Source organism: Antechinus flavipes, chromosome 2, assembly GCF_016432865.1.
Source record: "Antechinus flavipes isolate AdamAnt ecotype Samford, QLD, Australia chromosome 2, AdamAnt_v2, whole genome shotgun sequence".
In the NCBI taxonomy this organism is placed as follows: domain Eukaryota; kingdom Metazoa; phylum Chordata; class Mammalia; order Dasyuromorphia; family Dasyuridae; genus Antechinus; species Antechinus flavipes.
This window is the reverse complement of record NC_067399.1, coordinates 319,452,277-319,477,412: the sequence shown is the minus strand read 5'-3', so window position 1 is coordinate 319,477,412 and position 25,136 is coordinate 319,452,277. Positions and strand designations below refer to the sequence as shown.

Sequence of the window (25,136 nt, the reverse complement as noted above, 5' to 3'; positions counted from 1 at the left end):
TCAAATCACAAGTTTTACTGCAAATTAGAAGAAGTAAAAATAAAAGTTATTTAAAATAAAGTAACAGAGCATTTGGATAGCATTTTAAAGTTTGCAAAGCACTTTATAAATAGGATCTCATTTGGTTCTCACAACTCTTTAAGTGGATATCATTATAGTTCCCAGTTCAAATGAGGAGTAACTGATGTAAATAGAGATCAAGTGACCAAGAATTGAAAATTCTAGAATTTCAAGGGTAATTGAGAAAAAAAGCAAATGAAACATACTTGACATTATCAGGATTTAAACTGAAGTAGAAGTCATCAGAACTAAACAACAAATAAACTAATCATCCAGAGAGCAGATCTGTAGAACATGTTCAATAAGTAAGAAACAAAGGCTTTTTGAAGACAGTAAGTAGTATGGAATTCAATAAGTCCAGTTGTTAGTAAACATTTTTAAATTACTTAGGTGGTTGGCACTGAGAGAGGCAAAAACAGTCCCTTCCCCCAAGGAGCCTAAGTTTGTTTGATGAAAACAACATGCATAAAACCTATAATGAACCAATTGCATTGGAAGGAAGAAAGGGGAAAAAAAAGCTTTTTGCAGATTTGAGTTGAGTTTTGAAGTTAGTGAAGTCAGGAAGCAGAGGTGAGGAAGTCAGAAATCAGTAGAAGGAATGTGATATGGGAGGAAAAGCAAGAAAGATAGTCACTGGATTGTAGCGTATGTAGGGGAGTAAAATGTAAGAAGCCAGGAAAGTTAGGCAGAGGGCCCAAGTTGTGAAAGATTTTGTATTTGCTCTTGGAAGCAGTAGAGAACTACTATAGTTTATTGGGTAGGGTGTGACATGATCAGACCTCTGCTTTAAGAACATCTCTGGCCATTTGATGGACTACAGTGCGGGGAGAGACATGAGGCTAGGAGACCAACCAGAAGGATATTTCAGTAATCTGGGTGTAATGGGATGAAGGCCTGAACTAGGGTTGTCGTTCTGTTAGACAAAGTAGAAGGACATACACAAGAGATGTTTTAAAGATAGAAATAACAAGATCTGGCAACAGATTTGATATATGAAGTGAGTGAAAGTGAGGAATTGAGGCTAACACTTAGGTTGGGAACCTGAGTAACTGAAAAGATGGTGGGGAACTTGCCAGTATAAGGGAATGAAATGCTATCAAACATAAATTATTAGGGGAAAGACTTGCTTTTTTGATACCTGCTGGGAAAACTGGAAAGCAGTTTGGTAGAAATTAGATCTGGCTTCTTAATTTTTTTTGAGGGGGAGGGGGTTATTATCTTTGGCAGTCTAGTGAAGACTATGGACCCCTTCTCAGAGCAATGTTATTAATGAATAAAATGCATAGGATCATAAAGAAGAAGTTAATAGGCACTGGGATTAGGCCACCATTTTAGTCATCTCAATAAATTAAAAATGAATATGTAGCTTAAACATAAAAGGCCTCATCAGTAAAATATTAGATTGAGTATCTTTCACAGCTATGTGTAGGAGAAAAATTCCTTAACCAAATGTGAGATAGAGGAGATTATAAAAGATTAAAAATTTTTTTTACTATTCAAAATTAAAAAGCATTTGAATGAATAAAGTTTGTGAAAATAACTAGAAAAGAAATTGCATAATACAAAAGTTAGTCTGCATAAAATATCAATAAAAGTCTGAAAACTAAAATATATAGAAACTTGGCAGTTGGCAGATAGACATCAAGTATCATTCCCTAGGAGATAAGTCGTCAAAGGATATGAACAGTTTTCAAAAAAAGATTTTCGAACTGATGAATAGAGAACCAGTCTTGAAATCAGGAAGAACTGGGTTCAAGACCTGCCTCTTACATACACTAGCTGTCTGATCCTCAGCAATTCACTTCATCTCTCAGCACTCTAGACAGCTCACTATTAAGACTAAGAAGGTGCTGATCTGCATTGATAGAAAGAATCATGGATCTTGTCCTCTTACTATGTGAGAAATATAGTCTTAAATCATGAGTAGTAAGAGAAATCCAAATTAAGATGAGCCTGAGATTTTTATCTCACTAAACAAATTGACAAAAATAGAAAAAGTCAGAACTCTTGGGAGAAAATTGTCTGAGGATTTTGTGTCTCTGTTGGGGGGAATTGTGAGAAGATATAAAAGTAAATACACGGTTCGAGGTTCCAGGGTCCTTTTTTTTTTTTCCCCCAATTTGGAATTGTGCAAGAATTGCCCTAATCCATTAATCTCTAGAATAAGCCTAAAGAAATAAGAACCAGAAATTTTAGGCCCAGGATATACCCAAAGATTACTAACAGCATTCTTCAAAACCATGTAGGAGCCACTGATTAGAGAATGGTTGGAGGGAAAACAACAACTATGGTATATACATATAATGGGATGTTATTACATAATAACCAATGAGGGAGTAAGGAATACAGAGAAATATGCTAAGATGTATGCAAACTACCAGAGAGTAAAATAAAGACTATTAGAATGATGCCCACAATAACTAATCTGAATAAAAAGAATAAATGTGAATTGGACTCTTGAGTAACAGAAAATTCTATGAAGATCTCAGAGAACAAGTATTGAAACATACTTTCTCCCACCTGGCAGAAAAGTGTGGCCTTATTAGGGCAAAATATTGTATTCATTGTCAAATGAGATAACTATAACTGGCTTTTTTGCAACAATTTTTAATTTGTCACAAATAAGGATTCATTTATAATTGAAATGATTGTGCTATTAAAACAAAAGGCATCGATGAGATATGGATTTATAGAATAGAGATTTGGATATGATGATAAGTCCAGTTGTGTGAGGTATATTAATGCTTCCAAAGACATCATACTTTCTGTAACTTTGTTCAAGTATCTAAAAATTATTAATCCAATTCACTATTGAAAAACAAGTAGCACAGAGAAGTAATTCTTTTTTCTAGTTACAAATATTGTAGTCCTTTGAAATCTCTTTTGGAATGGTGACAAGAGATAAAATGAAACTTTGAGAATGGTTATTTATTAGGGAACACGAAATCTCAAATTTCATTCAGCCATTGTAGCTCTACTTTCTCATTTTAATGTCCACATCCACAGTGGTGATGGTAAAATGGTAAAAAATGTCCCTTCACCTCCTGCCATCTCTGTAGGTGTAGGACATCACCTTTCCCTTTATTGCTTGTTGCAATTTGGCTTGTTTACAGACAGGATTACTCTGTACGCTTCCCGGTGGAGGGGTATGTGTCTAGAATTGGAGTAGCAACCAGTAACAGCATTCACACATGACCTGTGAATTGGCTAATTTTGATTTGCAGTTAGTTAAGAAATGATTACAGCCTGAAGAGTCATGACCTCAACTTTTCATCAGCTCCATTGGATTGTGCCTCAGTTTGGAAATGAAGAAGGTATAGGGGAAGTTTTAATTGTACCTGTGTGATTTATCCCTAGTCAGCTCTTTAATTTCTTCTGGCTGTCTGAGGTTTCCGACATGCTGTAAATTTCCCCAACTTTTTCATTATCTGCAATTTCTTTATGACTCGTGAATCGGAGTGGAGAGAGAGTGTGGATTTACAGCGGAGATAAACATGTCCATAAAGTCTGTATCTGTGTCAGTAATTGTACTGCTGTCAGTGACTGTCCTGTTTTACAGGTCTCTCTTGGGAAAGGAACAGGCTTCACTACCAGTAGCAATGGAGAGCTTGCTTTTATTTGCATTAACTTTCCAGGAGATTAGGTTGGAATGGTCGGGACGGAAATTGAAACTGGACCTTGGCCTCTTGTTTTTTCTGGATGAATGACTGACTAGAATAGCCAAGTTTGGGGAGGAAATAAGAAGTTCAGACTGTGTTCACAGCCTCCTAAATAGAAGTGCTACTGTTATTATTGACATACTTGTAAACATTTTTTTTATTTCAAAGCCTCTTTCTAGTTTCTTCTCTGTTCTATAATTAGACTTTGATCATGTTGTTGACAAGTCTTCTTAGAGTTCAAGTACGTGACTTCTTCATTTGAATTCAACCAGAAAACTCAGTGTTTGTCCAGAGTGGTACTTAAGGTTTGATGAAGTCAGTACCAGGTTGACCACATCTGAAATTGTAATTATTAATGGCTCTCTCCTTCCTGCAACAAAAAAATCTGTATGTGATTTTTGGTAGAAGAAAAGGAAAGCATTATTAAAAATGATTTTTCAGTGATACAGATTTAAAGACATTGTACTTTATTAGTTTTCTGCCTGTTTTTATTTTATTTTATTTTATTTTTTGTTTTGTTTTCTTAATACTATCTTCTCTTAAGATGCTAGTTTCTCTTAAAGTGGATTCTGTCCTTTACCTTGATTCTCCTTTGGCAATGTCATTCACTACCATAATTTCATATGTTACCTATATCCTAATGACTTCTAATTCTGCATCTCTGGCCCTGACCACTCTACTGAGCATCTGACTCACATGTCCATTTGCCTAAAGAACACCAACACTTGGATGTTGCATCAGCATATTCAAGTGAACTTAATGATTTTCCATGTGAATATTCTTCTCCCCAATTTTACTATTTCTGTCTTTGACACTACTATTTACATAGTTTCCTATGTTAGAAAATGTTGTTGTCTTTTAACTTTTCCTTCTCTTCCATTTTTTAATACCCAATTATTTACAAAAACCCTATCCAGAATCATTCTCATTTTCACTATCATAACTCTAGCAAAAGCACAGGCCATCATTATTAAATACAGGCATTGTTGCAACCACTTTCTAACATGTCTTCTTGCTTCCAATCTCTCTCCATCTTTCATGCTGCTACCAGTATAATCCATGGAGACTGATCTTGTCAGAATTCTAAAATCTTTGGGAGTTGACTATTTTATTTTACTTTTAGTAGTTCAATTGTTATTGTAGTTATTGTAAGTTATTGTAAGAAAAGTTAGTTACTATAAATAAAATACTTTATTATCCTTAAAGCAATATTTATATAAATTTGAGTTATTAACAATTAGTACAGTAAATATATAATTTTTTAAACATAATAAGAATAATAGTTATAGAAGCTAAATATATAAGAATAATAAAAACCTTGTCCTTGCTTTTAAAACCAATCTTTTGCCAACCTACTTTTCTAACTTTATACTTTTTCATATATTCTGTGTTTCACCCAATCTAATCAATTTCCATTCATGCCTTGTTTTCCCACCTTTATGCTTTTAATCATATTATTTCTAAATCTAGAATAGTCATGGTCTCTTTCTGTCTTTTGAATTCTTGTCCATTCTTCAAAGCTGATTTCAGATACTTTCTTTTATCCTTTTATTCCTTCCTTCAATCCCATCCCCTTTCATCATATAGAACATTTTTATAACTTTCATTTATTTATCATGTGTAATTTTGTATTAAAATAGTTTGTATATATGCTATTTCGCCTTACTAGAGAGTGTCAGCTCCATGAGGGCATGAATTGTGGTTTACCTTAGCCTTATATCTCACCTTGCCCTTAACAAAATGTCCTATAGATAGTAAATGTCTAATAAATGTTTGTTGAATTGAATACAAGGAGCACAGTAAATCTCAAACTCATCAACTTTTGATTATTTGGATATTTGTCATCTTTTTATATCCTTCTCTGGCCTTTTGTACATTTACTGATCATTAGCACTTCTACTATTTGACTGGACAGAAAAGACTAAAGGACATTAGACTCGAGAACTTTGACTACTTGCTTTGCCTATAACAGTAGTGAAAAGTTTGGTGGTAATAGAACTATAACTAAATTAAATTTTTGTAATTATGTGTTGATTTCAAGACTGTAGGAATCTCTTTTTGTCAATTCCATAGTTTTATTTTTAACATAGGTATACCTAAGGCTGGCATGTTGGAAAGAATTTGGTATAGTGGGGAAAAAAAAAAACTGTGTGACTCTGAATCTTAATTTTTTTATTCATTAATACTTGTGGATCTGCTTCAAGGTTTTTATAAGGAAAGTGCTTTATAAATCTAAAAGAGCTATCAGGTATATTATTAATACATATCTTGTAGATATTTGTGAAGGCTGTATCCCTTTTTTTCGTATTCTTTCTCACTTGGTGATCATCTCATCAGCTTTTATAGGTTCAGTTATCATCTCTATGTTTTGATTCTCCAGTCAATTTATCCAAAATAGATATCTTGTAGACATCTCAAATTCAGCATTTCAAAGAAAGCTCATTTTCTGTCCCAAACTCTCATTTCTTTCCACCTTTCCTAGTCAAGAGTACTACCATCTTCTTAGTCACCCACGTTGTAAACTGTGATGTTGTGGTGACTCCTTGTATTAATAAAAAATTGTAATCTCAAAATTAGCAGATGGTGTTATGATTGGCTGTGGTCAAAAAAAGTAATAAAGCCACCTTACATTTCCCTAGACTGGAATTCAGATAACGGTGTGTCACTGAACTCTTAATGGAACACTTTTCAGGTAGGTTAAGTCTTGTCAGAGTCTTTGAAAACTCAGGCGTATTTCCACATCACAATGAGAAATTGGGATATGGTTTTAGTAGCAATTAGAATAATGCTTTGGTCCCACATGATATTAGCTTCCAAAGCATTTCTTATTATGTCAGATTAAAAAATAAATAATGGTCTATTGGTTTTATTTATTTAGATATTACTGCTAAACCTGCATTTTGTTTTGTTTTTTTATTTTAATTATAGCTTTTTATTGACAGAGCCCATGCCTGTGTAATTTTTTTTTTTTTTTACAACATTATCCTTTGCACTCACTTCTGTTCCGACTTTTCCTCTCCCTCCCTTCACCCCCTCCCTCAGATGGCAAGCAGTCCTATACAAGTTAAATATGTCATGGTGTATCCTAGATACAATATATGTGTGCAGAACTGAACAGTTCTCTTGTTGCACAGGAAGAATTGGATTTAGAAGGTAAAAATAACCTGGGAAGAAAAACAAAAATGCAAGCAGTTTACATTCATTTCCCGGTGTTCTTTCTTTGGGTGTAGCTGCTTCTGTCCATCATTGATCAATTGAAACTGAGTTAGATCTCTTTTTTGAAGAAATCCACTTCCATCAGAATACATTCTCATATAGTATTGTTGTTGAAGTATATAATGATCTCCTGGTCCTGCAAATTTCACTCAGCATTACTTCATCTTAGTCTCTCCAGGCCTTTCTGAAATCATCCTACTGGTCATTTCTTACAGAACAATAATATTCCATAATATTCACATACCACAATTTATTCAGCTATTCTCCAATTGATGGGCATCCACTCAGTTTCCAATTTCTGGCCACTATTAAGAGGGCTGCCACAAACATTTTGGCACATACAGGTCCCTTTCCCTTCTTTAGCATCTCTTTGGGATATAAGCCCAGTAGAAACACTGCTGGATCAAAGAGTATGCACAGTTTAATAACTTTTTGAGCATAGCTCCAAATTGCTCTCCAGAATGGCTGGATGTGTTCACAATTCCACCAACAGTATATCAGTGTTTCTGTTTTCCCACATCCCCTCCAATATTGCGCATTATCTTTCCCTGTCATTCTAGCCAATCTGACAGGTGTGTAATGGTATCTCAGAGTTGTCTTAATTTGCATTTCTCTGATTAATAATGACTTGGAGCATATTTTCATATCTGCCATTTGTCTTCATCATACCATTAGTGACTCTTCTAGGAAAAAAATTCTGGTGACAACTATTTTGATGAAAGACTTCATTTTTATTTATACGTTTAAAGTTTTCCAGAATCTTTATATATTGAAACTTTTTATCCCTTTGATTTCCTCCTATGTGCTATTTGTATTTGCAAGGTGTCTGATTTCTATGTTAAGTTGATAGTGAATAGGATTCCTAGTCAAATCTAACCAGATCACTTCTGATCACTCAGGATGAAGTGTTTATTACCACCAAGAATCTCCAAGGAAGTAGTTCGATAGTAGGCTATATTCTTCTTTTTTTCCTCCTGGGGCAGGAGTGGGGGGAGGTGTCTTGATTGGAAATAAAACAAATTGTGCCCATATGCTTCTCTGTTTGCCATTATCAGTTGTCAAGATCCATAGAAATAGTGATTTAATTTAATTTATCCAAACCTTTCTTGAATGTGTTCCAAAAGTATCATTGAGAAAACTGAAACCAAAAAATCATGTGAGTGTTAAATAATCTTCCTGTTCTTCTTGGAAATTGTCACTGGCAACAGATTGGTTTGCAACTTTGTATTTAGAATCTGATAAATGGACCAAAGAACTTGACTCAGTCTCTATATTACCCGCTTGAAGTAGGCTACCCTTACTAGTCTCGCCCTCATCTATGCTTCCTACTCAATCAAGCTGAGAATTTAATCCATGGGTAGTCAGGCTTGAAACTGAAAGCATATCTGGAATATTGATCTAATTTTTCCCTTATAAGTATCAAACTTTTTGAGAAATCTCCTTTTAGAAAAGCATTTCTTTCTTTTTTTTTTTTTTTTTAAATGAAAGAGTACTAGAATATCTTTTGTATACTCAATAAAAAGGAATATTGGGTCAGAGGGTGTGGACAGTTTAATTCTTTTCTTGCATAATTATAATTGGAAATCCAAAATCCTTGGTCCATTTCACATTACTAACAATGCATCTAATGTCTTTTTTCTCATAATCTCACCGCTTACTGGTTTTCATTGTCATCTTTGCTAGTTTATGTAAAGGGAGGTTAAAACATAGAGGTATATTAATTTGCATTTTTTTTTTGCCAATACTGATTTGGAGAACACTTTCATGTGGTCTCTTATTGTTTACATTTTTTTTTTCACAATTATTTACCCTTTCATCACTTATCTATTGGGAGAATGACTCTCATTGTTATATAAATTTCATGCATATTTTATCAGACTTTTACTGGGAATATTACAAAAAATTCCCCCTCTAATGTTTTTCTTTAATTCCGTTTTCATTGTCTTATTTTAAAAAATGATCTCTTCTATCCCTTGTTTGATTAAAAATTCTTTTCTCAGTTATAGAATACTGTCAGACTCAGTTAATGTATTTGTTAGTTTTTCTGAGCTGCCTTTTTTTTTTTTTTTTTTTTTTTTTAATAGGGCATGGGGACCTGGTTAGGGAAGAAGAGGACATTTGGAAATGAATATGATATAAGAATAAAATATATCAATAAAAACTAATAATCTTTAAACAAAGACAAATAAGAATCTAGTCTCCAACATCTTGACTCCAGCTGTAATTCTCACTTTCCCCCCATAGGAGCCTTGCTAGCTTGTTTTAGTATATTTAACATTTAGCCCAATGCCTGATACATAGTACTTAATAAATCATCTTTATCTAAGAATTATTTCTCTGTCTACTAGTATGGAATACTATTAGACCTGGTGAATATGTTTGTTGATTTGCTGGCTTGCTTTTGTTTTTTTTTTTATTATTAAAAATGCTCCCCCATCTTTAGAAATACTCATTAGACCCAACCTCCCCGCTAACTATCATCTTATACTTTTCCTTCATTTCTTAGCCAGACTACTTGAAAAAACTATTTTTTCTCAGTACATTTACTTCCTCTGCTCCTATTTCTCTGTAGTCTGGCTTCTTTCCTACATCACTCAGCTGAAACCACTCTATCAAAAGTTTCCAACGAACTTATAAATACCAAATCTGATGGCCTTTTCTCAGACCTCATATTTGTATTTGACATTCATCTACCTTTGCTTTCTGGATTTTCATAATTCTTAGCTCTCTTTTACTAAATTATCAATCACTTTCTGCCCCCCCAACAAGCCTGACCGCTCTCTAGGCTTGCTTCTCTTTTCTCTATACTTCTTCCATGGTAAACTCATCAGTTCAAATGGGTTAAGTTATCTTCTCAATGAAATTGACTCCCAGATCTCTATATTCTATAAACATGTCAAACAACATATCCAAAGCAAAACTTATCTTTTCCCTAAAACCACCATCCATAATTATGGTTAAAGGAAGAAATTTTAAAAAAATATTAAAAGATAATTTTTGTTTTTATATCACTAGTATTTTTGAATATCACTTAATGATCTTCTGTCCTTCAAGCCGTCCTTTTTAACAAGTGATACAATATTTATTAAGCTCTTACACTAAGTTGAGCACTAGGGATACAAGGATAAGAGTGAAACTGCATTCTAATGAGGAGAAAACATATACTTATGTAAGTATATAAAGAACAAATTTTTAAAAACAAGATTTTTTTGGGGGAGGGGGGAAAGGGAGGTATTAGCAGCCAGGGAATCAGGAAGGATATAGTAGGTCGACCTGAGCTGATATCTTAAGGGAAACCAGTATTTCAGAGAGAAGAAGCAGAAATCCTGTCAGAGTTGGGGAACATAAGAGTATAATGACATAAAGGTGGAAGTTAGAGCATCATATATGTGAAATACCAAGTAGTCTAGTAGTGGTATAAGGTGTAAGAAGACTGAAAAAGGTAGGAATTAGTTCATCTCACTTAATCACCACAACATGTTACCTTTTCTGATCCTCTCCCTTGCTTGGGCCTCCAGCACTGCTTTTCTCCTTCCCTCTCCTTACCTGGCATTTAGTTTTTTCTATATTTTGTATCTACTTCTATATGTATATGTTATTTGATGGTAGAAGTCATGAGTCCCCTCCTCCCCCCCTTTTTTGTCTTTGTTTTTGTCTTTGCATTCCTGGGGCCTATCACAATGCCTAACATGTAGAAAACACTCAAAAAATGCTTGTTGATTGATAGTGAGCTACAGGATCTTCAATTTGGGCTTCTTAACCTGAAATCTGTAAACTTAAAAAGAAAAATCACTGTATTCATTATAATTGGTTTTCTCTGTAAGCCCATCTATTTGATATCATGCATTTTAAAAACATGATTCTAAGAATTGGGCCATAGAATTTATCACACTGAAAAAAGGTCCATGACACACAAGAAATTTTAAGAATGCCTACTTGATCTCAAAGACTTTAGGCATTAGGGGCACATTTAGCTTACTTCTCTGCCTTTTCTGCTCCTCACTCAGCTCTTTACTAGTTCCTTCCTGCCCCCAAAGGTAGGAAAGTTCATCAGATTCCCTTCCTTCCTTTACTTAAAGAAATTCTCTTCTACAGAAATTCTATCTTTAGCAATGAATCAGATATTTATTGAATACTATTTATTACATGCTTAAGAGAATACAAAAGAAGTTTACTACTACTGCCTTAGAAGAACTTAATACCTTTTTTTAAAAACTAAGACTACCAAATCTGGAAAAATAAGAGATCAATGCAAGATGGCATATCATTAAATACAAAATGCTATAAAAGTTTAGAAAAGAAAGAAAGCAGTAAATACTGAGACAGGATTTGATACTTCATTGAGGTGGTGGAAAGTGGAAAAATTTGCAAAATTTGAAATTTAGATTAAAATATGTGAGAAATGACATTAATAGTCAATAAACATTTATTAAACACCTACTATGTGCCAGGTACTATGCTAAGTGCTAGAGATACAAATACAATTGATGGGCATCCACTCACTTTCTGGTTTCAAAAAAGGGCTGCCACAAACATTTTTGCACATGTGGGTCCCTTTCCCTCCTTTGTGTTCTCTTTGGGATACAGGCCCAGTAGGAACACTGCTGAATCAAAGGTTATGCATAGTTTGATAGCCTTTTGACATAGTTCCAAATTTTTCTTAAATCTTTTCTTAAAGCACTTTTTCTTAAATGGAGGTTTTGGAACTCATGGCTCTACCTTCCAATTAAATTGACAGAGAAAGTGACTTGGGATATGAGAAATTAGAGAAGTTCCAAAGTGGGACAGTTAGATAAGAAAGGAAAAGAGAGGGAGTAGAGAAATGGGTTATAAATTAGATGATTAAAGAAGCCTTGAAAGGCAGATTTGGAACTCAAATCCAAAAACATTTCGTAGAATTAATTTCTTGAACTGTGATTTGCGACCTTGTATAGTAGCTCATAACTGAATGTGGGGTTTGTGAAATTATGATTTAGTATTAGTAAATATTTGATATGTTTACTGATTTTATATACCTGTGTACCCAGGGTCATGTAAAAATTTCATGGGTAAAAAGGAGTTACTAGTGGAAAAAGTTTAAGAAGCCCTGTGTTAGAAGAACTAGCTAATTGCATAGCATTGTGTTAGTTGGCTAAAGATTTCTCTCCTACATGTGAGCTCCAGAGAGGAAACTCCCTTTACCATTATAGATAGGCAGGTTTTTGCATTCTATGCTTTTTAGAAACTGCTTTAAATTTGAAAGTTAAGTGATTTGCTTAGTTACATAGCTAGTATTTGACACAGGCAAGACTTAAACCTTCCTGACGAGGAGGCCAGCTCTCCTCACTACACCATATAGCCACTACTTATATAGCATTTTGGATTGTTTCATGTAGATATATGATAATATAGAGGTTGTATATATTCTAAGGAACATCCTTATTTGAACTATCTGTTCTTTAATGTGCTTTTGTTTTTTTTTTTTTTTGTTTCAGTAAAAATAGCTATAAAGTTCAATTAGTTTATTTGGAGTAAATCATAAATAATCAGTCGTAGGTTCGTCAGAGATTATTAATTTAGAACTAACAGGAACCTCAAAGGGAAACTGAGGCTCAGATACTTTAAGTGGCTCACCCCAAATTTATTAAATACCAGGCACTTTGCTTAGTTGCTAGGATATAAATACAAAGTAAAACATTTCTCTCAAGGAGCTTACATTTTAATTAGTAATGACTAGTTAAAAGAAAGTTCATCGTTTCCATTCTTTTTTCTCCTACAATCTTTATTGGTTAGTGGTATGTTTTCCTAACAGAAAGACAAATTTTAGAAGAAGTATACTGAGTTATTCATAGCTGAATAACCAAAGATCATTTGCATTTGAGCAATGTTTCATAAGCAGAGAGGTTGTCAAAAACATTGTCATACCCTGTTTTCTGGTTTTTCCCCTTGGCAAATGTAGAAAAGTAAGCTCTGAGTAACAGCTAGTCACAAGTAGAGAACTTGTGAGGGTCTTGAGAGGAACAGCTGCTATGTTTTCCCTTGGCTGAGAAATGAAAGAAATATAGTATATTCCCTCTGTCCGTTCAAAAATGGGACTGGTAATTTTTCATTTGGAACATAGCCTTTCAGAGCATTTAGGAGGCTTAGTAGGTAGAAATGAGTGACAGTAATATTTACATGCATAGAAATTAAGTTTAGTTCCAAAGCTTAGAAAGGACAATTTTTGGTTTTGGCAAACACAGATAGTAACACTTTCTGTCTTTTTAATTGACTACTGATGACCTTGAATTATTAGATATATGGAAAGTGTTTTTGGATATCAAATGGAAATCCTAATATATCTTATCCTATTGTGTAGGAGAGGCAATAAACATGATGTGGATGATGAGTTAGGTTACAGCAAAGTTATAAAATATTTCCTTGGAATGGACTTGCAGTTTCATTAATAACAGGAATTACTCTACTAACACATATGGGCAGTTATTTTTGGAGCTTATAATCTTAGTGAGTTGCTGGTAGCACTGAAAGATTAGGTGACTTTCCTAGTATCATCATACAACTAGTATATGTCAGAGGATGGACTTGAAGCAAGGTCTTCTTGACTGTCCAGTAGGGGGTGCTGCTTTTCAGTTCTGGGAGATATGGATGTTAGAAATTGTTTCATTTCATTTTTATGTCTCCCAGAACCTCTCTTTTAACTTTCATGAGCATAATTTGAAGATAGAATAGCCAAGAGGAACAATTGACACTGGTGGGTTTTGAGCATACAAATGGTGTGATGAAAGTAATGTTTAAGAAAAATTAGTCTGATAGTTGTGTTTATTCCAAAAGATGGATTAGAGAATAGAAAAATAGTCAGAGAGACCAACTAGATTTCTGTAATTATAGTCATCTGTTTTAGAAGGCTGTGGATTAAGACAGTGAAAATGGAGAAGAAAGGATATGTGTGAAATCTTTTTAAGGAAGACTTGATAATCTTTGGCGATTTCCTGGATATAGAAGAGGCAGTAGTGAAATGCTATTCTCAAGTTTTTGTGCCTGGATAACTAGGAAGATGGTGGGGCCATTGACAAAGAAGTTGAGAAGGGAGATCCTTTGATGAGAAAAGGGGAGGAGGATGGTTTAGATTTAAAAGATGTTGAGTTTGATTTAGTGGCTAGAAGTATGATTTTTTTCCTATTCTTGGCACAATTTGACTAAATTCTTTACCACGTGTGTGTATGCACATGTGTATTTAAGCACACATGCATATACATGCATACCTATCTGCATCTATATATTCACATTTCATTAGTCCTATCATAAACCACAGTGTGGAATGGGCAGGTCAGGGTTTGCAGTCAGGAAGACATAATTCATACATTTAGTAGATGTGAAATTCTAGGTGTGTCAAGCAATCTCTGTGTAGCTCACAAAATTCTCTTTAACACTTAAGTACTAAGAGAGAGACTACAGATTTACACAAGAGGGAATTCACACACCAAAATTTCCTTATCCTAGCAAAAATACATGTGTTTCCATTATATGCTAAGTACTACTCATCAATATCAGTACATAAGATGGAATTTGGCATACCTGAGGTACTTTTGATGACAAAGTAGCGCTTCTAACCATATATTCTTTTTTTCTTCTTTTTTCTCTCCTTCTCGTCCTCTTTTCATGCTATCTTTTCCTCACTTTCCTTCTTGTCATGCTTATGCCTTAATTCACTTATTAATGTTCTTTAGCTTTCCTGATGACACTCAACATTAAACTGACAAAAAGCAAGGTTCTGTCTTGGGCCCTCTTCACTCTGTAAATCTCATCAGCTGCCATATATCTAATTATTATCATTTCTATATTGATAATTCTCAGAACTCTCTTCTGCTCCAATCTCTTTGTTAGCCTCCAACCTCACTATCTCCAACTACGTTTGTATATTTGGTAGACACTTCAAACTCATTATATTTGAAACTGAGGGCCTCTAGGCTCCTTCCCACCTCCTGTCTTCCCTGTTATTGTAGAAAACAACACCATTCCCTGATTCCCTTGGGTTTAAAACCTTAGGTATTATCCTCATTCCTTACTCTCTCTCATACTGTTGATTTACTTTTGCATCTTGTCTCAAATACACTCCTTTCTCTCCCCTGACAGTACCATCCCCCTAGTGCAAGCCATCATCACCTCACACCTTGACTACTACAGTAGACTGTTGGTGTGTCTGTCTACCTCAAGTCTCTCCCCACTTTAATCCATCTTCTAATCAGCCACTAAAGTGATTTTCTTAAAATATAAGTGTGATCATGACAACCTCCCCTCAACTTCAGTGCTTCCTGTTGCCCTCAGGATCACATTTAAAGACTTGGCTCCCTCCTACCTTTCCAATGTTTTTAATAGTTTATTCCTTGCCATATACTCTTTGATCCAATGACAATGACTTCCTGGCTGTTCCACAACAAGACACTCTATGTCATGTCTCTGAGAATTCTTTCTGCCTGCCTCTTAATGGTGGAACATTCTCACTCCTTGTCTCTACTTGCTATCTTCCCAGTCTTTCTTTAAGTCCCAACTAAAATCTCATTTTCTTCTGGAAGCCTTTTCCAGCATCTCTTAATTCTAGTGCCTTCACTAGAATCTGTTAATTATTTTATGTTTATCTTCTTTATTTGTACGTATTTGTTCTGTTGTTTTCCACATTAGACTGTTAGCTCCTTGAGAGCAGGTAGTGTCTTAATCCTCCTTGGCACCTAAATAAATGTTGATTGGTTAACTGACTTACAGATTTTATGTGACTCTTTGTATGTAGTCAGTATATAAACTATTGTACATTTTATTCTTTTTTCTTTGTAGGCATGTCTTGTGTATTTTAGGTCACAGTGTCTTAAAGGTACAGAGTTCGTGACTCTTCATCTTACCTTACATAATGTTTAGCATAGTTTTGTATTTCATATAGGTGTTGAATAAATATTTTTATAATGGAAACACATATTTTTTTTTAGGATAAGGAAATTCTGGTGTGGAAACACCCTTTAGTTGTGCAAATATGTAGCCTATCTATGACTTAGTATTAAGTATTAAAGAGAGTTTTGTGAGCTACATAGAGATTACTTGATACAACTTGAGTTTCATAGTTAGTAAATGTATGAATTATGTCTTCCTGATTCTGAACTCTAACCTGTCCACTCCTCCACACTGTAGTTTATGAGGGGACTAATGCTGTGTGTATGTAGGTGCACATGTGTGTTTGCTTGCATGCATTAATACATACATGTGACCATATGTGTGTGCACTTGTGTATATACATACATGTTTGCACATTTATCTTATTTTGAATACATTAGACCTTGCTGAGTGATGGCAACAGACAAAGATACTGGAAACAGTGATGGAAAACAAGCACATGAAATACATTCCCTTTAAACTCCTCAAACCCAGTGTATTGAGGAGCAAGACAGAATATATACTCAGTACTAGAAAGATTGTTCATGTGTGAAGTACATTCTAAAGGACCAGATCTTTATGAAAAACAGCTGTAATCTTTCCATAAACTGAATCCTGGTACTATAGTCAAAGACAACATACTAAAATAATGAAAGCAGAGCTTACTGTGGGAGTTGTGAATCCATAGACGGTCTGTGGTTTAGAATATGACTGTGAGAGTAGTGGAAAATAAAAAGCTAAAAAGACAAATTGGGATAAGATAATATAGTGTCAGACTAAATAATTTGACCTTTATTCACTTCATAGTAGGGAGCCATTTAAGTTTTTTTGAGCAAAAGAGTGATATGATCAGAACTATGTTATAAGAAATAGACTATAACTCTTATTCGAGACATTTTTAATAACTGAGGTAGCCCAAGTATGTTTATAGTGAAAGAGAAGGGAGCAATTAGAAACTGAGAGATTGAAGAAGCAAAAGAGATAATACAGGAAAAAGGTTCCAAAAGTTCAGGAAATTATGACATCAAGAATATTTATAGAGAAGTTAACCTCAGAATGGACTTAAGACTCACATGCATTCTATATAAGACTTAAGGATATTTGTGCATGAGCTTGTGTTAGATGACCTAAAAAGCCATCATCTTGTAAAGATTGAAAATGATTATCAGGTGATTGATCAGTCAGTCTATAAGTATTATTTATTAAAGCCCTATTCTGGGCACAGATTTAACTTAAGGAAATCCTTATTGGAATACAGTGAAATAATTGCCCCATAAAACTAAATAAAAATGATATAACTTGTAACAAATTATGAAAAGAAATGATTAGTAAAAGCTGGCACTGGCCTTCTCAGCTTCCACATTGACCAGGGTAGAAGTTCTGGGGCAGAAAGACATCCCCAGAATAATGGGAACTCTTCCAAAACTGAAGTTATATTTTGGGCTTTTTATACATTTAGTTTTTCAGAGTAACCATTGAGAATGTCCTCCTTAAAAGAAACATCTCAGTTTTGTATAATTTGAGTGTTGTCAAACAGAAGCATCTATGATATGTGGGAGGGATGATGTAGGAAGAGAGAGGGAGAGGAAGAGAGAGAGGATATGAATATGAATGAATGAGAATGAGAATGAATCTTTTTTCTTAGCCATGGTACCTTCTATTAGGGGAAGCAACATGCACTTATCATAGTATCAATTATCATGCTTTCATGAGCTACAAGGGGCCTTAGAGGCCATCCCTTGTTTTAAACTTAGGAAAATTGAATATTACAGAGATGAAGTGTCTTGATAAGATTCTCAAAAACAGTAAATGAAAGAATAACATTTGAATCCAGATCAGCATTTTTTCATTGACTGTTTTATGGCTGCCTGTGTCAGATTTAAAAACTGATCAGAGCAGGTGAGTTGATAATTTTCGGGGGGAAAAAAATACAAACAAGCTATCAACAGTCATGAAAAAATGTTCCAAATCATTTATTAGAAGACAACAGCTTTGAAAGACTAAGAGTTCTGATCAATACAATGACCAATTATGATTCCCTAAGATTAACTATGAAGCATGCTTCCCGTTTTTCAAAAGAGATGTATGTGATGGATTAGAGGTACAGAATGAAGCATAGATTTTCAGAAATGTCCAATATGTGGGTTTATTTTGTTTGACTCTACTTGTTACAAGGGAAGGCTTTTTATGTAGTGGGGGAGGGGAACTGTAAGAAAGAATGAATGGGTAGCAGTCATACTGATACCAGAAAGAAACAACCAAACAAACCCTAACTCGATAATTTATTAGAAGTTTGATTTCATATATAATAATTTTCTGCATAATGAAATGTTAATGTTTGGCAAAATTCAGTTAAAAATAAAAATATGTAAAAATAAGAATGAAAATGGTCAGTTAAAGAGAGGTGAGAATTGAGGAGAGTTGAAGAGTTTGAAATAGTCACTTTAGAAAATTAAATTAGATAGGGGCCAACAATAGATAAATAATTTCTCAACAGAATTGAGGAGCTAGCTTAATTAGGTTAGATGGTAAAAATGTTAAGTAGAACTCAAAATTATACAGGATATGACATGGAAAAGACTTAACATTTGTAAAAGGGAATAATCCACAGTGATGAAATATAACTCAAAGAATCACAGTAATTTTGTGACTGCTTCAAGGATTTCAAATACGGTTAGAAGTAATATTGTGTTATCTCAAATGGACCTGTAATTTCTGTGGAATTCTCAAAGCAAAACTATCAATGTAGACCACTACTTTCTTTGCAATTTGTAATCTTAGTTGCTTAGAAGAAAGCGCCCTTATATACACCAAAATTACTGTACCAGTACTTTTTATGATGGCAAAGACTGAGAAGCAAAACATATGCTCAGTGATTGGGGAATGGTTAAACAAAAGATGGTAAATATTTTTTACACAGTAAATAAATGTTGCATGTAATACATGAGTATTACTTTGTTGTAAGAAACAATGAATATGATGAATATAAAAGCATGGAAAGAATTGCATCACCTGATATAGAATGAATCAAAACAGAACAAAGAAAACAATATATACAATTGCTACAATGATATAAGTGGAAAGAACAATTACATAAAAGTTTAAAGTGAATGTTGCAAAATTGCAAAGAGCACACACGTGATTCCAAAGAAGACATCTTTATCCCATTCCTTTGCAGAGCAGTGTATAAGTTTTCATATTTTTCCAAAAAGTTGGTTTTTTTTTACTTTTTTTTCTTTTAAAGTATTATTTATTTCATGAATTGAATGGCTCTCTAGGAGAAGGCAAGATCCTGGGAGAAATTTTGATGATATGAAAAAACGCAAAAGTTTTTCATTAAGCTTCCTCCTTTTCTCCCTCTTTCCCCCAGAATAAAAAAAGCCTGCCACAGTCTGTCTACTTCTTGTTTTTCTAATCTACTTCTCATTACTATCTTCTCTACTTTGTAGTTCAACCATAGACCCTCCTTTGCTTTCCTTCACATGAAGTCTCTATTCTCCCACACATTGCCTTTGTACTAGCTATCCTCCCATTCTTCCTCCTCACTTCTCCTAGCTTCCCAGTTCTTCCAGCTTCTAGTACCTTGTTCTCTAAGCTTACCTTTCTTTTACTCAGTATGTCTCTTGTATAGACTGTATGTGCAAATGCTCTTCCTCCATTACAATGTACCCCTTTTGATGATAGGTGTTGTTTTTATTTTTATTTTGCATTCCCAGAATTTTAGAAAGTGTCTTAACACTTAAAAAGTGCATGCTAAATGTTGGATTGATTGACCTCAGGATTAGCTTAGGCAAATTTAGAGTCTCTTCACTAGGTTGCTGGCAAGAAGGTGTATCATTTTTTACTACATCTGCTAAGTTCTTAATAACTCTTAATAGTGTTCAATAGTTCTTAATAGGGTTGGTGGAGGAAGTAATCACAAATCCTAGAACCATTAAAGTACATTTAAATAGAATGATCTGTTATAAAATTATGCTTAATAATAATAATAGCTAGCATTCATATAGCAATTTTAGTTTTACAAAGCAATTTACATGTTAACTCATTTGATCCTGAAAGGTAAATGCTATTTTTGTTCCCAGTTTACTGATGAGGAAACTGAGATTGAGAAAAGTTAAATGCCTTATCCAGGGTTAAACAGCTTATAAGTATCTGAGGCAGGATTTGAATCCAGTTTTTCCTGACTACCAGTCCAGGGGTCTATCTGCTGTACCACCTAGCTGCCTGGATGTATAGTTCATATACATATATTGAAATGGATTCATAAATATTTACATGGATTGTCATTTTGAAGCAATGACAATTTGGTATTTATTTTATTTTGTTGAAAGTAAATTTCAGTATATTAATTTTGATCCTTAGGGCCTTGTATAATGGAAGCCCTTGGGGTGACCTTTTAGGCCAAAGAAAAACCTACTTACTGTCATAATTAAGTTTGCTTTTTTTCTTTTTACCATAAGTACATATTAAGACGCACCTCTTAGCAACACTGTAGAGTGAAATGAGGCAGATAATTTCATTTGGAAGCAGTTTTTGAAAACCTGGCCCATAGAAGAAGATGAAATAAATAGTTTATGCTGCTTTAAAAAGGTTAAAATAAACATTTCATTATTTAGCCTTTGAAGACTTATTTCCTTGCAGTGCTTTGTTCTTAGCAGACAATAACCTTTTTTATGGATAAATGAGTTTGTAGCATACTCTTTGGAATCAATATTAAAGCAGCCTTCCTTACCACCTCTATTCATACCAGGGCTGCCTAGGAATGAGTCCACTTATTGGATAATATAGCTACACCTATCTTCTGTGACACTATCTTCACTGCCTCATTAACTCTTGAGCATTAGAACAAGATAAAAATGGCCTAAAGCTGCTTATCTGATGTCTGGTATAACCTGCTGAAAGCTGGAGTGCTATTAGTTTATGTTGAAAGTCAAATGCCCTTCTCCAATGCAGGAAGTACTGATTAAACCCGAAGTCTCCCTAGAGGCTTCTGCAGCTGTCAGGAAGGTGGTAGTTGTCCCTCACCAAAAGGGAAATAAGGCCAGAGGTCCCAGTGGGGCGGGTACTCTGAGAACTTGCACGTGGCTGCCCCAGCTGTTCTGCTTTGCCTAATGAATTGTTTTACAAGAAGAGGCTGGATATTGTCATCACAAGCTGCTTTCCTTGGGGACAGACATAGGCCTGATAATAAGTAATGTTAGTGGTAGTAATTGAAATGTGATGGCTCTCCTGGGAACCAGGCAGCCCCAGGGCTGTCAAGCACTTGTGGATTGTCCTGTCTTAGGAAGACCTGACTAGAAATGTGCTTTAATTGCTTCTTTTTCATAATATGGCCTGTGTTGGCGATTTTTGTTTCTCTCTTTTGAAGACATCTATAGAGATTTAAAGAAGAATTTTCAGGAAAGACACTAAACATAGGTTAGTAAATAGAAACTTGGTCTTAGGATCTGAAATACTTGGGCCAAATCCTTTCTCTCTCACTTATTCCATGTGACTTGGCCAACTGTAGGTAGAAGGAGTCTTCACTAGGAGCCATTTATATCAGTGAAACTATAGTCTGGGGCAAACTTTTTAGGTGTTTAGTAGTAGTTTCCTTAATTAAGGTTATTGGTTTTTCAGGATTAAAGGGTAATTTTCTTCTCAGAACTTTAGAATCTAACCTCATAGAAGGAGATGGTAGCAGGATGGGTTATCGAAGGATTATTTTACAATAGATTTTTGATGGTCTTTCTTTGATTGGATATGTGTCCTCCTCTGTTCTTGCTATCCCAGATGGTACAGATGGGTATAAATGCTTATTACCAGATTTAATTGTATTGATTCAGTTTTTTATTCCATAGAAGGTGATTTTTCTGCTCTTCTGAAATGTTGACCTAAATTTAGTTCTGCTAGAACTAATTAAAAAATAGAAATTTGGAAATTGGAATAAAAAAATTGATACCCTAAACTTAGAACTGCACCATCATTTGAATAGTAGTGCTGTGATTTGCATCTAGCTGTTTTTTAAGCTTTCAGCCAGTTAAATAAGGAACATTTGTCCTAGATAGCTGGGAGAAAACAAATAGGTGAAGTTGGACAAGGTCCAGAGGACTGTCTGGCTGCTTCCTCTGAAGTTGAATGTTTTTTGCTAATTTTCTACTTCAGAAGTGCCAAGAATCAAGTTATGAATGCATTAGTGGACTTGGAAAATGATTTGTCAGACAATGGAAATGAGGAATCATGTTAATTTTTTTTTTTAAGTTTTTATTTAATAATTACTTTATATTGACACTCGTTTCTGTTCCGATTTTTTTTGGAATCATGTTAATTGTATAATAACTTGTCTCACAAAACTATCTTGGGCCTCAGTACTTGTATTCATCATGAACTTTGAAGCCTCTCTTAGGAATAGTAGAATGACCCAGCAAACTGGATTTTCAAGGGCATTTCAGGTCAACCTGAAAGGAATTTATTCTCTGCCAAACTAAAATAGTTGTACTCGCATCTGTTTTCTATAGAAAATAAAGATTTTTTAATAATTTCTGTATACATATATATGCTTACAAAGTGCCTGTCAGCCCCTTTTATATGTGAAAAGAGTTATCTCATGAAATAGAAAGGATAAGTGTCATTAGCCTCTTAAAATTGGTCATACTTCGGCAGCTTTAGAAAACATCAATTTACCTGTCCTCTGGGGAATGAAACAGGTACCCAATTTACCCCAAAAACATAGAAGACACATGAAAATGGAGGAGGGTAGGCCATGAGAAACTGTATAGAGTTGGAAGAATGAGAGGATAGATAAATAGAAATAATCACTAGAAAGAGTGAATACTAGGCGAATTTTGTAGCTGACAATATGAACATGTTGTTGAAACCCACTCTTGCTCACCTCATCTCTCAACTGTAGGCCACAAGGCATTTATTATTATTTTTTTTCTTTTTCCCCTTGGTCTCCCTCAGAGGTACCCTCCTTCAAATATAGGAAAAATATGTCACTAACATTTTTTAATTTTAATTTTAAACATTTTTAAAATCACAGATTTTGTCAAAGGACTTAGAACTGAGAGAGAAGAGGGGGAGGAAGAGGAAGAGGAATTTATTTATTGTCAGGGACATTGGTAAATATGGAACCCTTCTCAAAATAATAATTTTTTTTTAAAGATTCATGTTTGAAGGAAATACTAAATTTCAATTAGTGGTTAATAAAAATAAAATTGCAATTTTTCCCCCCATTGATGTTTATGAACCCCCTGAAATCTTATCTGTAAACTCCAGGTTAAAAACCTTTTTCTAGTCAGTGAGTCAGCAGTAAGATAGTGGCATATAAAAGTGGCTGAATAATCCTGCTCAACCCATTACCCAACTGCTGATAAAAGTGGTGAATCAATAGTATATAATACTGTTTATCAGTCTTAAGTTATATGCCAAATTCAGTAATTAAATGTTATTTTAATAGAATTTGCAGTCTACCTATCCAAATTCTTGTACTAATAGTTTTAGCCTCCATTTGACTTTGGTGGAGGCTGGTGGCAATAATTGTTTTATAGGATCATTTTCTCTGAGAGAGCATGTCTTTGGAAAGAAAGACTATAAATGGAGTTCTTCTGTTATGGCTCTTAGGTAGTCAGTAAAGCTTATGGACCACTTCTCAGAATAATGTTTTAATATATGTAGAATAAAATTGTGTAGTAGACGATCATATTAAAATATAGATTTCCATATATTAAACAATACAAAAAAAAAAAAAAGAGTTCACAGATCCTGAGCTTAGTATAGTCTTGTTTATCTAGACCAAGTCTTCTTAAATTTTTTTTCAATTTGTGATCCCTTTTTGCCTGAGAAATTTTTATGTGACCCTAGATATATAGGTATTTTAAATAAGGAAACAAATCAAACATTTACTGATAAAAAAATCATAAAGAAATTTATTTTTAAAAAATCCTTTGGTATACAGATCACTTATTAAAGATGAAAGCAAATTTGCATACTAATGAGATGGACGTTCTTGTTTATTTTTACATAAAGAATTAAATCCTGGCAAGAATATTTGATTCTTTTTACTATTGCCAATTTTTTTGGAGTTTGACCCACAGTTTAAGAAACTTTCTACAGCTATAAATCTCAACAATGGCAATTCCAGTGATTCAAGACAGTTCTAGTAGACTTATGATAGAAAATGCCATCCACATCCTGAAAGAGAACTATGAAACTGTGAAATGTGAATCAAAGCATGGTATTTTCACTTTTTGGGGGGGAGGGAAGGGAGTAGTTTTTTGATCTGATTTTTCTTGTATAACATGGCAAATATAGAAATATGTTTAAAAGGATTCTGCATATTTAATTTATATCAGATTGCTTGCTGTCTTAGGAGGGTAAAGGAAGCAGGAAAAAAAATTTGAAACACAAAGTCTTAAAAAATGAATGTTGAAAACTATCTTTACATGTAGCTGAAAAAATAAAATAATATTGAAAATTAAAAACAAAAAAAACAGCAGCAGCAGCAGCTTTGATCTAGACCTTGCCCAGGGCCTCTTTATGAAGGGCTGGTGTTCCTCAGTCACAGATTAGTGAATCGGGTCTCTTGAGCCAGTCTGAAGATTGCTCATCTCATAAGTGAGTGGCAGGTGCAGGAACTGAACAGCCCACTTCAGATGACAGAAAGTAGATGAGTTTAGAGCTTATGCAATCACTTCCTGGAGCATTCAAATAAATGAACAGGGGTATGACTCTTCAATAAGAATTCATTTGCTTTAGTTAGAATCTGCAGTATCCATAGTATAATGCATAGAACTTCAATGTATAATGCATAGAACTTAAATCAGATTCAGCATTGCTTTTGTGTCTAATTACTGGAATTCTTACAATCAGAGAGTGATAACCTGCACTTTGCTATATCTAATCAAAAAAGTTATTTTAATTCATGAAAAAAAATCTTATATAATCAACATCTGGTATTTTGTGGCAACTTAAAAGTTAAACTTATTGCTTTCCTGATATTTAGGTTAATATAGACCATCAGAAGTGTCCCCCACTGCATTTTCCTGGAAAATTTAGATGCCTTTTTATTTTAAAAGATTTTGTGTTATGGATCGAAAAATAAAGTGTAGTATAAGTTGAGTTGGTTTCACAGTCTGGAAAACCTGGTTTCAAATTCTGTTTTTGACACAGGACTTGTCTTTGTGATTCTGGATAAGTCATTTAAACTTTAGTGCCCCAGACAACTGTCCGACTTTTAAAATTGCAGAACTATTGCTTTTGTCCACGGGTAAAAGAAATTGCCTTACCTGGAGTTCCCTACATCAGTGAAATCACAAGCTCAGA

General features: G+C 34.2%; 1 protein-coding gene across 3 annotated transcripts in view; it reads left to right on the top strand.

Moving 5' to 3' along the window:
* Positions 1-25,136, top strand: part of LIN52 (lin-52 DREAM MuvB core complex component) — a 133,986-nt gene that overhangs the window by 26,438 nt on the left and 82,412 nt on the right. The window contains exon 6 of one of the 3 annotated variants that reach the window (XM_051977636.1): positions 9,020-10,558. The exons of the other annotated variants lie outside the window; for them this stretch is intronic. Within the exon in view, the coding sequence (XP_051833596.1) occupies positions 9,020-9,063 (44 nt within the window). The 3' untranslated portion in view covers positions 9,064-10,558. Of the gene's footprint in view, positions 1-9,019; positions 10,559-25,136 lie in introns of those variants that run through there. 3 annotated transcript variants of the gene reach the window in all.